A 15001-nucleotide genomic window follows, 5' to 3' on the forward strand; every position below is an offset into this window, starting at 1 on the left:
CATGTGGTGAGTCAGCTCCAGTTCCACTTTTTGTTTGCTGTGCAGTGGATTAATATTGTCTTTACAGTCACAATGTATTTCATGTTATAGATACCCTTTAACAATCTGCTTTTTAATTGTGTTAGTTATTTTAAGTGTTTCATTTTGTATTTACTCCCAATAAAGACTCCATAGCGTTACACAGCAACCACTCAGAGGCCGAGCTGTAGGAATAAATGCTAAATTACTTTATCAAAAGTGTCACATATTGTAGCCACATGGTCACCAGTGTTGTTTTATGTGTTTCATGTGAGCATCATTAAATACTAGATGTATTGCTGTTTAATTGACTATAGATGGAGAGAGCACCAGATGCCTGTCACCGATGGAACTAATGTTCTATTTAAAGGCGGGGGGGTTTCTAGGTCATGCTAATGTCAGAACATTTCAAGGTCCATGGGAGCATTCTGCTGTACACCGCCAGTCCCTAAAGGCCCGCCGTCTGTCAGCTCCATTATCCCAGGCCCACAAAGCGCACCTCATTGTTTAAGAGTGTAAAATAATGCAATAATCACGCTGCCTGTCAGTGAGTCTTGCTACATTGTGTCCAGACCTGAAAATGACCTTGTCACCGCGAGCTGGAAACAAGAAAAGTTGCTGAAAATTCAACAAATTTTTTTTTTCTCCATTAGTTTGCTCTTATGGCCACTTACAGCATTTCCTCCGTTTCTCTTCATACTCAAGCCAGTACAGCTCATACGATGTATCATGGGTTAAGTGTGAAACAGGACAGGCATCTTGTGACACAGACACAGAGTGAACTTCAAAAGATGTGTGATGAAGAAGAGCACATTATTTCCCTACACACAAGTTTCTCAGAATTGTATTTCCTCTTTTATAAAGACACCTTCTGAAACTTGTGATAAAGATTCTATTTTTTAGCAGTTTCTTCTATTTTAGGTTTAATCTTTAACCTTAAATGTGCTGCTTGTTTTCTTTTCTTGAAAATAAGTGCAGTTTGACTGCCCTCAAGGAGTGGGAAATTACATGTATAAATATAAATGTATTGTTCTCTGTTCACTTCTTTCCAAATGAAGCTCAACATTGTTACCATTGTTTCATTGTCTCTAACGGACGCACTCAGATGCAATAGCTATATATATGTCATCACCAAAGTTAGCCGGCTGTGTGCTAAAACTCATGGGAGCTTATACCCACCAGCTGGACAATGACCAGTCTCATAAACTCCTCTTGACCCCCTGTCTCTCCCGAACCTCAGAGCCCAACAGAGAGGAAATATATACACATGAGCAGAGAGAGAGAGAGAGAAAAATAAAAAGAGAGCGAGAGAGACACGGAGAGAAAAAACACTGTAAAGTAACACATTGTTGTCATGGAAGTGGAGCAGAGTGAGCTGGCATTGCCATTTCCTCTCGCTATCACCCCACCCAAACCAGAGCAGGAGTTAACTTCTGGCTGCACTCCACAAACTTCTGTGTCAGAGATGTGATTCAGAAAGAGAGAGAGAGAGAGAGAGAGAGAGAGAAACCCCTCCCCAGAAGAACTAGTCGTCTCAGCATGTCACCTCATTAGTGAGAGCAGATGATTCAAAAGAGAGAAAGAGACAGAGGAGAGGTCATTGGATGAGATGAGAGACTGATTCCAGCATTTTTATATTTTTTTATATGCTGGTATCAGCATATACTGTCCCAACTTTGTCCGTGTCTATCAACTTGATTGGTGGATGCTGTTTTAAAGTTACAGAAACAAGTGGGGCAATTTTGAAAAAGAAAAGAGAAGAGGAATGAACTGCGCAATCTAAATGTAGATTCACTCGTTTTGGTTGTTTTTACTTTCCTTTTACATTTCTGGACTGTTTTTCCGACTTCATCATGGCAGGCAGGTGGAACCTCCTGATAATGGGTGAGTCACATCTGTCATCCATTTGCACAGGAGTAGGGATGGAAAATCATCTGTTGAGAAAGTTTGAAAATGTTCTGGGACCCAGAAAACTAGCTGGCCTTGCCTGTAAACCTTTAAGAATAGATAAATCTGTATATCTGTGTATGTTTTCTGTTAAAATATAATGTTGTTTATCACTTTTTAACATGCCGTATACTGTAATTCAACACACACCTTTTGAAAAGCAGAGTTGATCAAGTAATTGAATATAATAGATTTTTTTATAGAGCACATGTAAAAGAAACAGGTGTTGACCAAAGTGCTTGGCAGAAAAAAATCAAATAATAATCACATGATCAAAACAAAAAACAGATCAATGAAAACAGTTTCATATAGTAATGTATATTTCTGTTTTTACTTTGTTTAATTAATTAATTTCCCTTGAGATCAAATCTGCCAGCCAGTCTCTCAGGCAGAAATGATAACAGTGTGAAACTAAAATTGCCACAGCTCTTAATTAATGTGAGCCTCTGTGCAGCCGTCAGAGCCTGAAGCCTGAGTGTGGGAAAGAGCTCGCATGAATTAGGAAGAAGAGTGATGCTGAACACAGCAGCTTTTCTTCAAACAACTCACTATCTGCGTCCCGCTGCACAGCGGACCTCTGTCTTCTGCTTTTAAAGTGATATTTATAAACTGTGAGCTCATCGCACGGCGCCCACGTGACGCATCGCCCATCGTGCCCACAGACACACAGGGAGAAACTCTTTATGTTGCCAAGAGACAACACAACATTGAGAGATTATAACTTGTGAAACATTACATAATGTCATGGTTGCAATCTTAGCAAACCCTCTTTTTTTTGATGTAATCCCGTATATGAATGCAATCGTTATGATTATCATGATGCCCAGAGAGAAACAAAATGGTGTCTCAAAACACTTTAAATCTCCTCAAAACATACCCCCGGTATCCACCGTATCCATCCAACAGTTAAACAAAGAGTGAAAATGTTCACATAGAGTTTTTTCAAGTACAAAAAAGCATTAAAATCCAAATTATTAGTGTTGCAGCAATCTTGAACACATGATACAAAACAATACCTCAGGGAATGGGCCTCTTTGTGGTTTGAATAAACTGGCCCTTTAATTAATATTTAACATACTGCTTCTTTTGATAATTATACTGTATGTATTGTTTAAACTAATAATGATGTGTGGGGGGGGGGGGGGGGTAACTGGACTGTTTCTTCCTGTTTCCATATGCTGAGTGCACATTACAGCCATCTGGCGTAATTTAAGCGACCACAGAGGACTGACTCGGCACTCGAACAGTTTGAGGATGTCTTGTTTTTTTTGCGCTCGTGCCACGACAGCTGATGTTTTCTCAAACAAAGGAAGCCGAGTCCTGCAGACACCCGAGTTGAATTATGATGCAGATGCCGTTGGAACAATCTGAGGAAAGGAGGGTAGAACATGAGGGAATCGACCTTGAACTCTGAACATGTTTGGTGTTATTTATGTAGTCAAACTGGTCCCTAATGCTGCTGTAGTGACACAGAAACATCTTAGTATGATTTTTCAAAGTGGTTAGTGTAGATTAAGCATGGGTGCCACGGTAGCAGTCGTGCTGAGAAAGTGTAAACTGACAGTCGCCTGCTTGCCTTTCAGCTCTGTACCTCTCCCTCATCATGGCCCTGTCAAACCCATCCTGCCCTAAAGGATTTAATGTGGTGAAGCGAACATGCGTTGGTATGAAAAACAAACTTACTTCAACACACAACTCTATCATAGAAAAACAGCCATGTTGTGGCATGTTTTTCTCATATTTCTATATAGAAGTTAGAAACTGTCAAATATATGGTATGGTTTCGTTAAATTTCCTATTAAGATTCAGATAACTAATACAAATTGCATGTTTTTATTGATTATTACTTGATTTGGGTGTGAAAACAGTCTAATTAGCATCCATTGTTCACATATTCATGCCTACTTAATTAAGATGATGATGAATGTGCCGTCGATGAGGACTATCCTGATGAAGTTGGGCCATGTGGAGAGAACGCGGACTGTCACAACTCCATCGGCAGCTTCCACTGCCAATGTGCGGAAGGTTTCGCATCAGGGGCTTTGCATTTCAAGGCTGGAACAACATGTAAAGGTGAGTTAGCGTATACATTGAATCAATGTAAGCAGAGAAAGTCTTACTGCTGCAGTCGTCCTCTAATATAAAAGTCCTGTCCTCATCCTTTGCTTTAGATGTCAATGAGTGCTTGGAGGACAAAGAGCTCTGTGGACTTAATGCCACATGTTTTAACACAATTCCACATTATTCCTGCATTTGTGACAATGGATTCATTTCCTCTACTGGAGTGGAACGCTTTCACCACGGTGACAACGTTACATGCAGAGGTGAGATACGTATCAGTACCCTATGAGCTAATCCTGTGGTAGGTTACATGTCGGTTATGAACTGGATGTATGTTCTCTCTTTGTGTGGCTGCAGTGATATGGTGGTTTCTTCGTGTGGTTCAGTGATGGTTTACTTTCTCAGTTAATTTAAAATGTCTTCTTCCTGCTCATGTAGATATTGATGAATGTCAAGAGTACAATGCGTGTGATCAAAATGCAGCATGCGTCAACACACCAGGCAGTTTTCACTGTGTCTGTAACGCTGGCTTTGGACTCAAATCTGGCAGATCGAACTTGTCTGGCACTCAAGTGCAATGTGAAGGTGAGGGCTATGACGTGATTACTAGAATGAGTCTCACTTTGTTCTATTTGTTGTTTTATTGTTAAGTTGATCCAGATGTAACTCTACATGTTGTTTGTGAAGTGCCCACACAAAAGTGGAACAGAAAGTTTAAATAATTGATTTGAGTTCTGACTTCTAAGTTGATTTAGTGATTGTGTGTCCTGTGTTTTAGCTTAGGCTGCTTTCATGTTTTCTAGGCATTGTCTTTAAACCTTTTAAGCAACATTTTGGGTATGAACGTTCTGGAGGACCAGGATATTTATTGTTCGATTAGCACCGACTGAAACACACTTTTTCCTCTTCCTGATTTGTTCCCATTTTAGACTTATGTGTGAGTGATAAGACAATCTGTGGAAACGGAACCTGCCACCGTGGAGCTAGCGGCCTTTACTGTGCATGCCACGCAGGGTTCACTAACTATGGCAACAAAGGGTCTCGCTGCACTGGTAAGAAGAACACTGTTTCCACATCACTGAACCGGTGTTTTCTCTGTAAATATATAAACAGAACGTTTACATGGGCATAGGTGTTCTCATAATAGGAATGTTACTGTCATCAGCGAGCACCTGTAATGAAAACAAATTCCTGTTTCCTCAGCATTAAACTGTGATGTATTCAAGCCCGTGAACATTCTGCAAGAGGTATATCGCCACACCAGAAACAAATCACAGCTCACTATATATTTAAAGTTCTTTTGCCTCATACTTTTGTTTCGTCCTTCCCAAATTGCTTTCCTAGAAATTTCAGCTTGCACATGATCTCCTGATGCAATTGGAAATAAGCTGTCTCAACCTAACAGAAAGTGAGAATCCAACAGAGCTGGATGGAGAGGACATGCTGATGGTATTTCTACATAAATTAATTGAAATGCAAGTTGATTATGCAGAAAAAGCCTTCAGTTCCTCAGAACAAGCACAGAAGTCGGACGTTCAGATGTCTTTGCACAGCTATGCAGTGTTTATGATGGCCTGAGGGGGAATGCAGCCTGAATGTCTGCTTCTGACTGACTGTATCTCCTGTTTTCCCCTGATCATGCTTTTGTTGCTCCCTCTCCCCATCCTCTCCCCTTCCTCCCCTGTGGCGACAGAGACTGTTGTCTGTGATTGACAAGCTCTTGTCCAGTGGAGCCTTCAATGATAACAGGAAAGTCTCCAGCTTTCTGAACATGGTGGAGAACACGCTGAAGCTCATCGGAGCTTTCATTAAGCCCCCTGGGATAACGAGATCCTCCACTCACACAGGTACAAAGACAATCTGTTAACGTTAACGCTTCTTCTGATGGAATGTTTGCTTAAGAAGCTGGTAGATTTCTCTTCTTCTGAAGTCATCTACAGTATTAACAGCAATTCATTTTCATAAAAACATATCTGCCTGGGTCCAGAGCTGGAGCTGCTGGTAGAGAAAGGGACGGACTTACCCAAGGGAGCTGTGACTTTATCATCTAAGCACGCTCAGCTGGACATCCAGTTGGAGACCGCTGCTGGAGATCTATCCTATTACCCTGGTAATGATCATACCTACAAGTAACCCATTGGCGAGCAATGTGATGAATGTCCACTTAATCTATTGTTATCCTGCTGTGATTGTGAAAGGCTTTACAACAGTGTCCTTGCTGAGCTATGCAAACCTGGAGGACTCTGCCGATGGCTTCTTTGGTGGGATGAAACCACAAGTGAACCAAAGCTTTGAGCTCAACTCTAAAGTCGTGACTGTCTCTGTCAGTAACAGAAACACAACCCACCTTCAGGAGCCAATCAAATTAAAGTTCTACCACCTCAAACAGGTAGCATCTTGTTTGTCATAAACGATAGTATTCAGTTTCTGAGGGAAACTAGTATACTTGTGTCATGTTTTTTCTCTCTTTTGTTTCACAGACAAATGAATCCGACTCGACCTGTGTGTTCTGGGATGCCTCAGAGGAAGGAGGGTCGTGGTCTCCTCGTGGCTGCAGAGTGGTGGAGTCCCAGCCTGAATACACTGTGTGTTCCTGCAACCACCTGAGCAGCTTTGCTGTGCTCATGGCGCTCTATGACATAGAGGTTAAAACTCTCATGTTACATAAATCATAACGCGTATAGATCAGTCTCCAGTTGAAACGTCAGTGTGTTTCGCTCTACTGTAATGTAAATCCATCTCTCTGTCTCTCTCAACAGGACACGTTTGAATTGCAGCTGATCACCAAGGTGGGTATGTCCCTTTCACTAATCTGCCTGTTCCTCTGCATCCTGACGTTCTCCTTGATCCGATCCATCAAAAGCCCAAGAACCACCATCCACCTGCACCTCTGCGTCAACCTCTTCATTGCCACCGCCATCTTCCTCGCAGGCATCTCTCGTACGGAAAGCCGGGTAAATACTTATGTCACAGCTTGCACAGTCAAACAGCAGTCTAAACACAGCAGAGCTACTGAATGATGTATGTGGGTCCTGAACATTTATAAACAACTCTACAGCAAATCGGCCCTCTCGATTTATTTCTCCCCATGATGCAGCATACTTTGTACCCGTATTCACTGCTGTCATTGTGATCCTCATCACTCTCCCTCCTGCATTAGGTTGGCTGTGCAGTGGTAGCAGGGCTGCTGCATTTCTTCTTCCTGGCAGTCTTTTGCTGGATGTGTCTGGAGGGCATACAACTCTTTAGGATGGTCGTCCTAGTCTTTAACACCAACTTCAAAACGTTCTACATGATGGCAGGTGGCTATGGAGTGCCAGCTGTTATTGTCGCTTGTTCTGCCTTAGCTAACGCCCGGGGATATGGCACCGAGAGACAGTAAGTTCCCCCGACTGATGGTGATCTTGTTTTATCTTTCCCAGGTTATGTTGACATACAGTCTGCTCAATAAACTCTTAATATTCATTGCAGTTGTTGGTTGAACCTGGATTTAATTTGGGCTTTCTTTGGCCCTGCATGCATCATCATTATTGTGAGTAAGAAATTAATCAATCGAAAATAATCCTGAAGATGAACACCAGTTGTTTGAAGGGGGAAAAAAACAATACACCATATGTTGCCTTTCAGGTGAACGTGTTCTTCTTTCTCATCACTGTGTGGAAGTTGGCACAGAAGTTCTCAAGTTTAAACCCCGACCTTGACAATCTACAGAAAATAAAGTGAGTCAGCACAAACTGCATACAACAATCAGGCCCACATATGTGTATGTATGTGTTTAAATATGAGATAATATATCCGACATGTGGAACTACACATTTTCTATATTACTACTTCGCCAATAAAACAGTGGAGAATTATTCTTCCCTAAAAATATTCAAAATGTTATTCTGGTTCAAGTGCCTCAGTAAAAGCCTGTGTGTATCTCTGTTGCCCCCTGCAGGACATTCACCATTACTGCAATGGCTCAGCTGGCTTTGTTGGGCACCATGTGGATCTTTGGTTGTTTCCAGTTTGAGGAGGGCACAATAATCATGTCTTACCTGTTCAGCATCTTTGGCAGCTTTAATGGGGTTATGATATTTGTGATGCACTGTCTTTTTGCCAAACAGGTAAGTCAAGTTCCTGTCAAAAATAAAATAACAAGCTTTGCTGACTTTTAAACATTTTTTAAACTCAAATATTGTTCATGTATTTAGGTGAGAGAAGAATATGGACACATGATGTCCAGATTCTGTGCTCCTTGGAAGAAGAGTTACTCAAGCTTCAGTTACTCGCACACCAGCAAAGCTCATGTAAGCAGTTATTCATATTTCACATCAATGTAAGATTAGATAAGATCAAATATGTACTTTATTCATCCCCAGGGGAAAATGTATTTGAAGCAGTATCATTACATATATAAAATACAATAACATTACATGAAATAGCAGGGCAGGACATATTACATTTAAGAATTTAAATAATAAAGGAAATGTCTCTGATTCAGGTGGAAAACCATCAAAGTGAACCTGTTTTTTCCACAGATTATGAAGTATTGCCCAATAACACATGCCTTGAATGTTGACCAACCAAGCAAATCAAACATTCTAGTAGGAGCTGTGAAGTGAAGCGTGTCGGAGTACAACCTTTCCTGATCGTGAAAGAATATGTGTCTGTCGTGACTGATGTGCCTGCCTCTGTGGTCCTCAGGCCTCAAAGAGCACCCAGGACACGGGAGAGTCTCGCATCTGAGCCGCTACAAAGTGACGCAGGAGAAAATTCTCATTTATTTCCTGAAGAGGCCAACTGCTGCCGTGCTATTTGTGGTCAATGAACCGGTTTGCATCACTGCAAAATGTTGTAAATAGTTTCCTTCTTTACATTTTCTTTACTTTTTGTTATTGGGTTGGTCTTTGTATGTATAGCTATTTAAGTGGACTGTTAGGGATTTCCTTCAAAATGAGAAAAGACATTCAACGGTTGTTAAGCTAACCCTTGATTAAAGTGCATAGTGGGTTTTACTTTCATTCCCACATTGGTTTTATTTTAATATTTCCGAATGGTAAAACAAAATTTCACTTGTTTTGTAGAAAAAAAATAGACTGGACCAAAATATGAAAGTGATAGATAATGTTATGAAAACCTGTTTTATCGGCTATATGTAATATGGCTTAACGTGTCATCCAGGTACTTGATTGAACCAGAAAAGACAATCTAAAAGACATTTCTGATGCAAGCACTTTTTACTGTCAAACTTGTATTTAAATTGTTATTATCTTAATTTGACCAACGAAAAGAAGGACCATTAAAAGACAGATATCTTAATGTATGTGTGTGTATATTGCTGGACAATTCAGTTTTGAATACAGTAAGTAACTGCATTCCTGCTCCAATCAGCATTCTGTAACACGTGAAATATATTATATCAAATTATTTCAAAAGATTATTTTTTGGTCTTTCAAGACTTGAATGTTCAAAGATAACTTGTGTTATTATTGTCTATAGGGATATTAGTACTGTTGTAAGCACTGGTTTTAGCTCAATTCTGAACTTTCTGTTTGATGTTTGGTGAAAATAAATATCTTAGCTTTTATATTTCCAATAAGCATTTCTGTCTTTCACAATTTTTGCCATTTAAAATTGTTTTTTCATACTTTTTCATGCCTCTCCTAGAAGCTTTGAATCGAATACATATTTGGATGCAAGACCCCACGTGAAGGCCTTCCCACCACTGGCCTTGAATTACTTCATTTAATAAATATGTTTAGCATCTAAAGGTAAAATGCATCTTTTACTTTATAGTTCTTTATCTCAGAGCCAAGATTTAGCAGAAATGGAAACGAGAACAAGTCATTGCCGAACTCATGCAAGGATGGTATCATCATTTCCGCACCTTCAGGTCTGACATTTGCTCACAGCGGGAACACTTATCTGGTTCGTTGACTTAAAAGCTAAAGACAGTTACACACACAGAGGAAATAGCAGATCATTTCCTTTTCCTTCCTGTTTGTGTGGGTTATAGACGCGATGATCTCAGAAGCAACTCTGAAGTCTCAGAATTGGTACTTAAATTTAAACCTTAAGTAGTCCTGAAAACACATTGTAACATATAATACTCATAATGTCTTCCCTCTTTAACAATTGCAAACAATTAGAGTCACTCCTTCATCTTCAATGCCTTTGTATAAGTATACCAGAAGCCCTTGAGGCACCTAATCAGCATCATGCTCTTTCAACCTCCTTCCATTACTGTCTCTGTGCTTCCTGTATGTTTATTTAGCTGGCGGTACCAGCTGAATAACAAACTACCTATTTTACAATGACAACTTCTGCTTTGAGGAAAATAGAATTATCATATAGAATTTGAGGTACCTGACTTTTTTTTTTCACTGTTGAATTATTCAGCTCGCACTGGATCAATACAACACAATGAAAGTGATTGCTGAGATCTCTCTCTGGTACAAAGAAAGTCAGCAGAGAAGATGAATAGATTGAAGGACCACATCCAGAGGGGGAAAGAGAATGGAAAATGCAGATCCGGCATGTAGAGATAAAATAGCTTCCAAACCTCTGGAGAGAGAGAGAAAGCCGGACCAGGGAGTAAGAGAATCTGTCAGAGAGGTAGGGGGAAATGAAGGGAGGAGGACGAGAGCAAATGATCGTGAACACTGATTAGTACTAAACGTGGCCAGTCAGGCAGCTCTGCGGACCAGAGAGATGTAATTGTTCTCTCCCATTTACTCTGAGCCATCCCAAATAATCCAGTGTTCACCCGGAGTCCACTGAAGGTAAGTTTAATTTATTATTCATAACCATACCATGGTAATTTACTTCATAAGATATGGTACTTATCACATTATGCTCTCATAGCAAATTAGATCTCTAAGAAAGCTATAGGATTCATCCTTTATTTCATCTATTTAATATACTTTCATTAACAATGAGAGCTGTGGGCATTTTGAAAGAAATTCAGACATCTTGTAAACTGTATTTGAGAAGTGGATAATGCAGGAGGAGCACTACCCTGGGCTCAGCTGGGTTGTTAATAAATGTGCTGTTCTAATTGAATAACACAGTAAAAGAAGAATAAACAAGAGCAGAAGCCTAGGTGTTTGAGAAAAGATACAGAATCCAGTATCTGCGTGAATAATTTGTATGAGGAATGATATCACGGTTGTCAAGGCAACTTTATATTGTTATAACATCCTCCTAATTCTAATTTCTAATTCTAATTTAAAGTCAAATTCCTCTATAATTTCCTCACACTCTCAGGAAAAACCCTTCTCCCGTACCAGAAAGAAATGTAAAACCAAAATATATTTTTTTCTTAGAGAGATGATAAAATAAGTTGATGGCTTGACCAGCTGTGCGTTACAGTGCTAACAAAGCAGACGTGTTGTTGCTATTCAAAGGACCAGAAGATGGAAAAGAACCAGATGGAGAGAGGGCTCTTTCCTTCTAAGATTCCTACCCATACCTACTAAGAAAGTCTGTGCTCATTATTGCAGTGCCCCAGTGACAACGCTGCATCAGGAGAGGGAGAATCAATTAACCTGGAAGTATCTGATGCATGATGTATGACAGGCCTATTCAACTAGCGGCCCGCGGGCCGGATACGGCCCGTTTGAGTTTAACTATGGCCCGCAAGACTGCCTGCAAATCAGTATAGCTTGGTAAGAAAAAATAAAACTGACGGACACGCCTCTTTTATACATTGAGACATCTAACCCAGAGCCATTGAGTTTCACTGTTGCCTCAACCAAACCTGTATGGTTACATCTTTATGTTACGCACCCGTGTTGGTTGCCGGTGTTACACCCCTACTGGTTTTCAGACCTACTGGTTTCCCTGCGCGTGCGTTGTGTTCTCTTCACGTCTGCAGCGGGGCTCTGTCTCGCTCACCAGATTCGTCACACATTCACAAACATATTGCTGGAGATCTTCAAGCCACCGTTCATATCCATTTGGGCGATTACGATTGTATAAGTGAGCAGTGCATCACAGCCACGGAGGAAGAAATACATTTGAGAAAAAATAAAAATAAAAAGATCGCCCGACCTGGTTTCGATCCCTTTCACGCAAAAGGAGTCTGCACTCAAAGACATGCAGTCTATGCACTGCGTCACCAGATACTAGTTTCATCCCAAGTCATTTATATATTGGTGGCTGTAGCTCAGTGGGGTAAGAGGGCCGTCCTTCAACCGCAAGGTTGTGGGTTCGATCCCCACTCTCCGCATTAGTTGCAAATTGAAGTGTCCTTGAGCAAGGCACTGAACCCCTGGGTGCTTCACCGCAGCCCACTGCTCCTTAATAACTAAGGATGGGCTAAATGCAGAGAACTAATTTCCCCTTGGGGATTAGTAAAAGTGTATATAATTATATTGATCCATTTAGTCACATTTCTTATGTTTTCATGGGAACAGTTTGGTTGAAGTGATCTGAAACAACTGGTTACCTTGAGCGGATATTTACACTTTGAAACATGTTTATAGTGATGCTTGTTCGCAACACTTTTGCCACACAATACCGACGCATTTTCGTGTGGAAATATACATTACTGTTTTTCATTTTTAGCCATTATTTGATCAATATTCTGTGCGGCCCTCACACCCCCCGTGATTTTCTTATTCGGCCCACTTGCTACTGAAGTTGAATAGCCCTGATGTATGACAATAGGATGAAAAATGTTAATGCACATTGGCAGGTCCTGCTGGTTAAAGCTTAATGATATAAAACAAATACAAGACGGTTATTGCAACAGTTTGCTGTTTTAAATCATCCACACGTTGTAGTTTCTCTTTAGGTTTGGTTAAAAGTTCAACGTTATTATGATTTATACAGTTTAATTGTTTTAAAAAATCATCTCTCTTTCCAACACAGACAAACTGCACACTAATCATGAACAACATACTTGTATCTCAAATTGAATAATGAGTTAAGGAACCAGCCAAAAGAGGAGTTGTGAAGCAGGAGCAAAATATAGATAAGCAAGGTATGTTTATGGCAGGTGCGAAAATATGAGGAGTGGAAATAAATATATTAAAGAAAAACATTTTGTGAAACTGAAACACACAATGTCTTGTCTGAGAGCCTGTGATACAAACCAAAGAAAATCAGCAAAAAATACAAAGATTCCTACATTTCAACACCAAAATTAGCAGTGTTAAAGGTTTGATAATCTTTCCTCAGGGCATCCACTTGGCGAAACAGTTTGTTCTGTAATGAACCTGGTCTAAGCCCGTTGTCATGCGTCTCGCTACCAATCTTTCCATCCTCTGGGACTGTCGGCCGAGTTACAATATCATACAAATATGACACGCCGCATTAAACCCACTGCTGCAGAATTATGCTTTATATGAATATTTCATGAACAATCATGCTTTTTGTACTCATGAACTCCGAGCACTTCAGCTTACGTGAAGAAGACTCCTTTATTTATATTCCCTGAGCAGGAGTAGCTCTTCTAATTAAGCTCCCTTGTTGTAATTAGTCCAGAGACATATGTGTCATTAGTACATCATTTATCATTTAAGACTTCTTCAAACCTTCTGTTATCCTCCTGTTAAATACTCTCGACTCCTTTTAGAAAGCAGAAGAGGATCACATAAAAAGTATTACTTTGTGGCTTTGTTTGAACTGATGTAAACATATTAACTTTGCCTGTTCTTTTCTGTAGATGATACTGAAGATGAGGACACCGTCTATACTCATGACTTCATTTTCTACCTCTTCAACACCATCCACCCTCCACCAGAACCTGAGGATGAACTCCTCTGAGCAGCCCACTGCCTGGCCCAACAACAACACCTGGCCACCTGTTAAATCTTCAAGTTTTGGGATGTCCTGCTTCACTATGATATTTGGTGCCATCTCCAACCTTACGGCTCTGGGCATCCTGGCTAAGTCCCGTGGGCGATTCCGCCGCCAATCCAAAGCACCATTTCTGCTACTGACGGTGTCTTTGCTTTTGACTGACCTTGCAGGTCATGTGATCCCAGGAGCATTTGCTTTGTATCTGCACATAGATCAGATGTATAGAATACAGGCTGTGAAGCCCACCAAAGAATTCTGTCAGATGTTTGGGGCAAGCATGGTGTTTTTTGGCTTATGCTCTTTGCTACTGGGTTGTGCCATGGCAGTGGAGCGCTGTGTGGCCATCACAAAGCCCTTTTTCCATGCTGCCATGATCACATTGGGTCGCGTGTGGCGAGTTGTGTTACTTCTGTTCTCTCTTGCACTCGTGCTAGCAGTTCTACCTTTATTTGCTGTGGGCACTTACACTACCCAGTCTCCTGGGACATGGTGTTTCTTGCCTATCCGTGATCCACAGTCTGCAGCGGACACCAATCTAGCTCTGGCCTTCTCCTGCCTGGGCCTCACTGCACTCACGTGTTCCCTACTCTGCAACATCCTGAGTGGTTTGGCATTGCTGCAGGCCAGGTTGAAGTCCCACAGTGTTCATGCAAAATCATCAGTTCGCAGCACTCGTCGTGCATCGTCCACGTCTACCTCTTTGTTTTGTTCGTTGGATGTGGAGATGATGGCACAACTGGCAGTGATCACTGTGGTTTCCTGTGTATGCTGGACCCCCTTTCTTGTGAGTACACCTGTTTTAGTTTGCAGAATTATTCTTTTAAAGATACCACATTTAGTGTAAGTATTTTATTTATGATAAAGTAACAGCTTAACCTCATGAGTGATAATGTGTGTCTCCTTAAATACAGATCCACATTCTTGTGATGCAGTTCAACAAAAGAACCTCAAACCATGAGAAAGATGGGTTCATTCTCCTGAGCTTACGCATGGCCTCCTGGAATCAGATCTTGGACCCTTGGGTTTACATCTTACTGAGGAAGGCAGTGCTTTTCCGACTTTGTTGCGCTTTCTACGCACAGAGACACTCAGCGAGAGAAAATAGGTCCTTTTCAGAATCACACAGGGAAGCTTTCAGTCTGCAATGACCATGTTGCTCGTGGACTTTTTATTTGATGGACAA

The 15001-nt window shown here is 40.8% G+C and overlaps 2 protein-coding genes across 3 annotated transcripts; both read left to right on the plus strand.

The window, feature by feature from the left end:
• The first annotated feature begins 1630 nt into the window (after positions 1-1630).
• On the plus strand, positions 1631-9598 carry LOC130188827 (adhesion G protein-coupled receptor E2). 2 transcript variants are annotated; one of them, XM_056407344.1, is made up of 19 exons: positions 1631-1902; positions 3549-3629; positions 3880-4038; positions 4137-4289; positions 4465-4611; positions 4956-5078; positions 5230-5273; positions 5371-5475; positions 5720-5873; positions 6014-6136; positions 6225-6415; positions 6507-6671; positions 6786-6980; positions 7187-7404; positions 7498-7558; positions 7654-7745; positions 7967-8135; positions 8223-8318; positions 8716-9598. In XM_056407344.1, the coding sequence occupies exons 1-19, from the start codon at positions 1872-1874 to the stop codon at positions 8755-8757; spliced, it is 2349 nt and encodes a 782-aa protein (XP_056263319.1). In that variant the 5' UTR covers positions 1631-1871; the 3' UTR covers positions 8758-9598. The 2 variants fall into 2 exon arrangements, with proteins under 2 accessions (XP_056263319.1, XP_056263318.1); XM_056407343.1 differs by lacking the exon at positions 8716-9598 and adding an exon at positions 8550-8705.
• A 4116-nt stretch (positions 9599-13714) lies between these two features.
• Positions 13715-14966, plus strand: ptger1c (prostaglandin E receptor 1c (subtype EP1)). The gene is made up of 2 exons (XM_056406964.1): positions 13715-14602; positions 14730-14966. The coding sequence occupies exons 1-2, from the start codon at positions 13715-13717 to the stop codon at positions 14964-14966; spliced, it is 1125 nt and encodes a 374-aa protein (XP_056262939.1).
• Positions 14967-15001: the final 35 nt, after the last annotated feature.

Source organism: Pseudoliparis swirei, chromosome 23, assembly GCF_029220125.1.
Source record: "Pseudoliparis swirei isolate HS2019 ecotype Mariana Trench chromosome 23, NWPU_hadal_v1, whole genome shotgun sequence".
In the NCBI taxonomy this organism is placed as follows: Eukaryota; Metazoa; Chordata; class Actinopteri; order Perciformes; family Liparidae; genus Pseudoliparis; species Pseudoliparis swirei.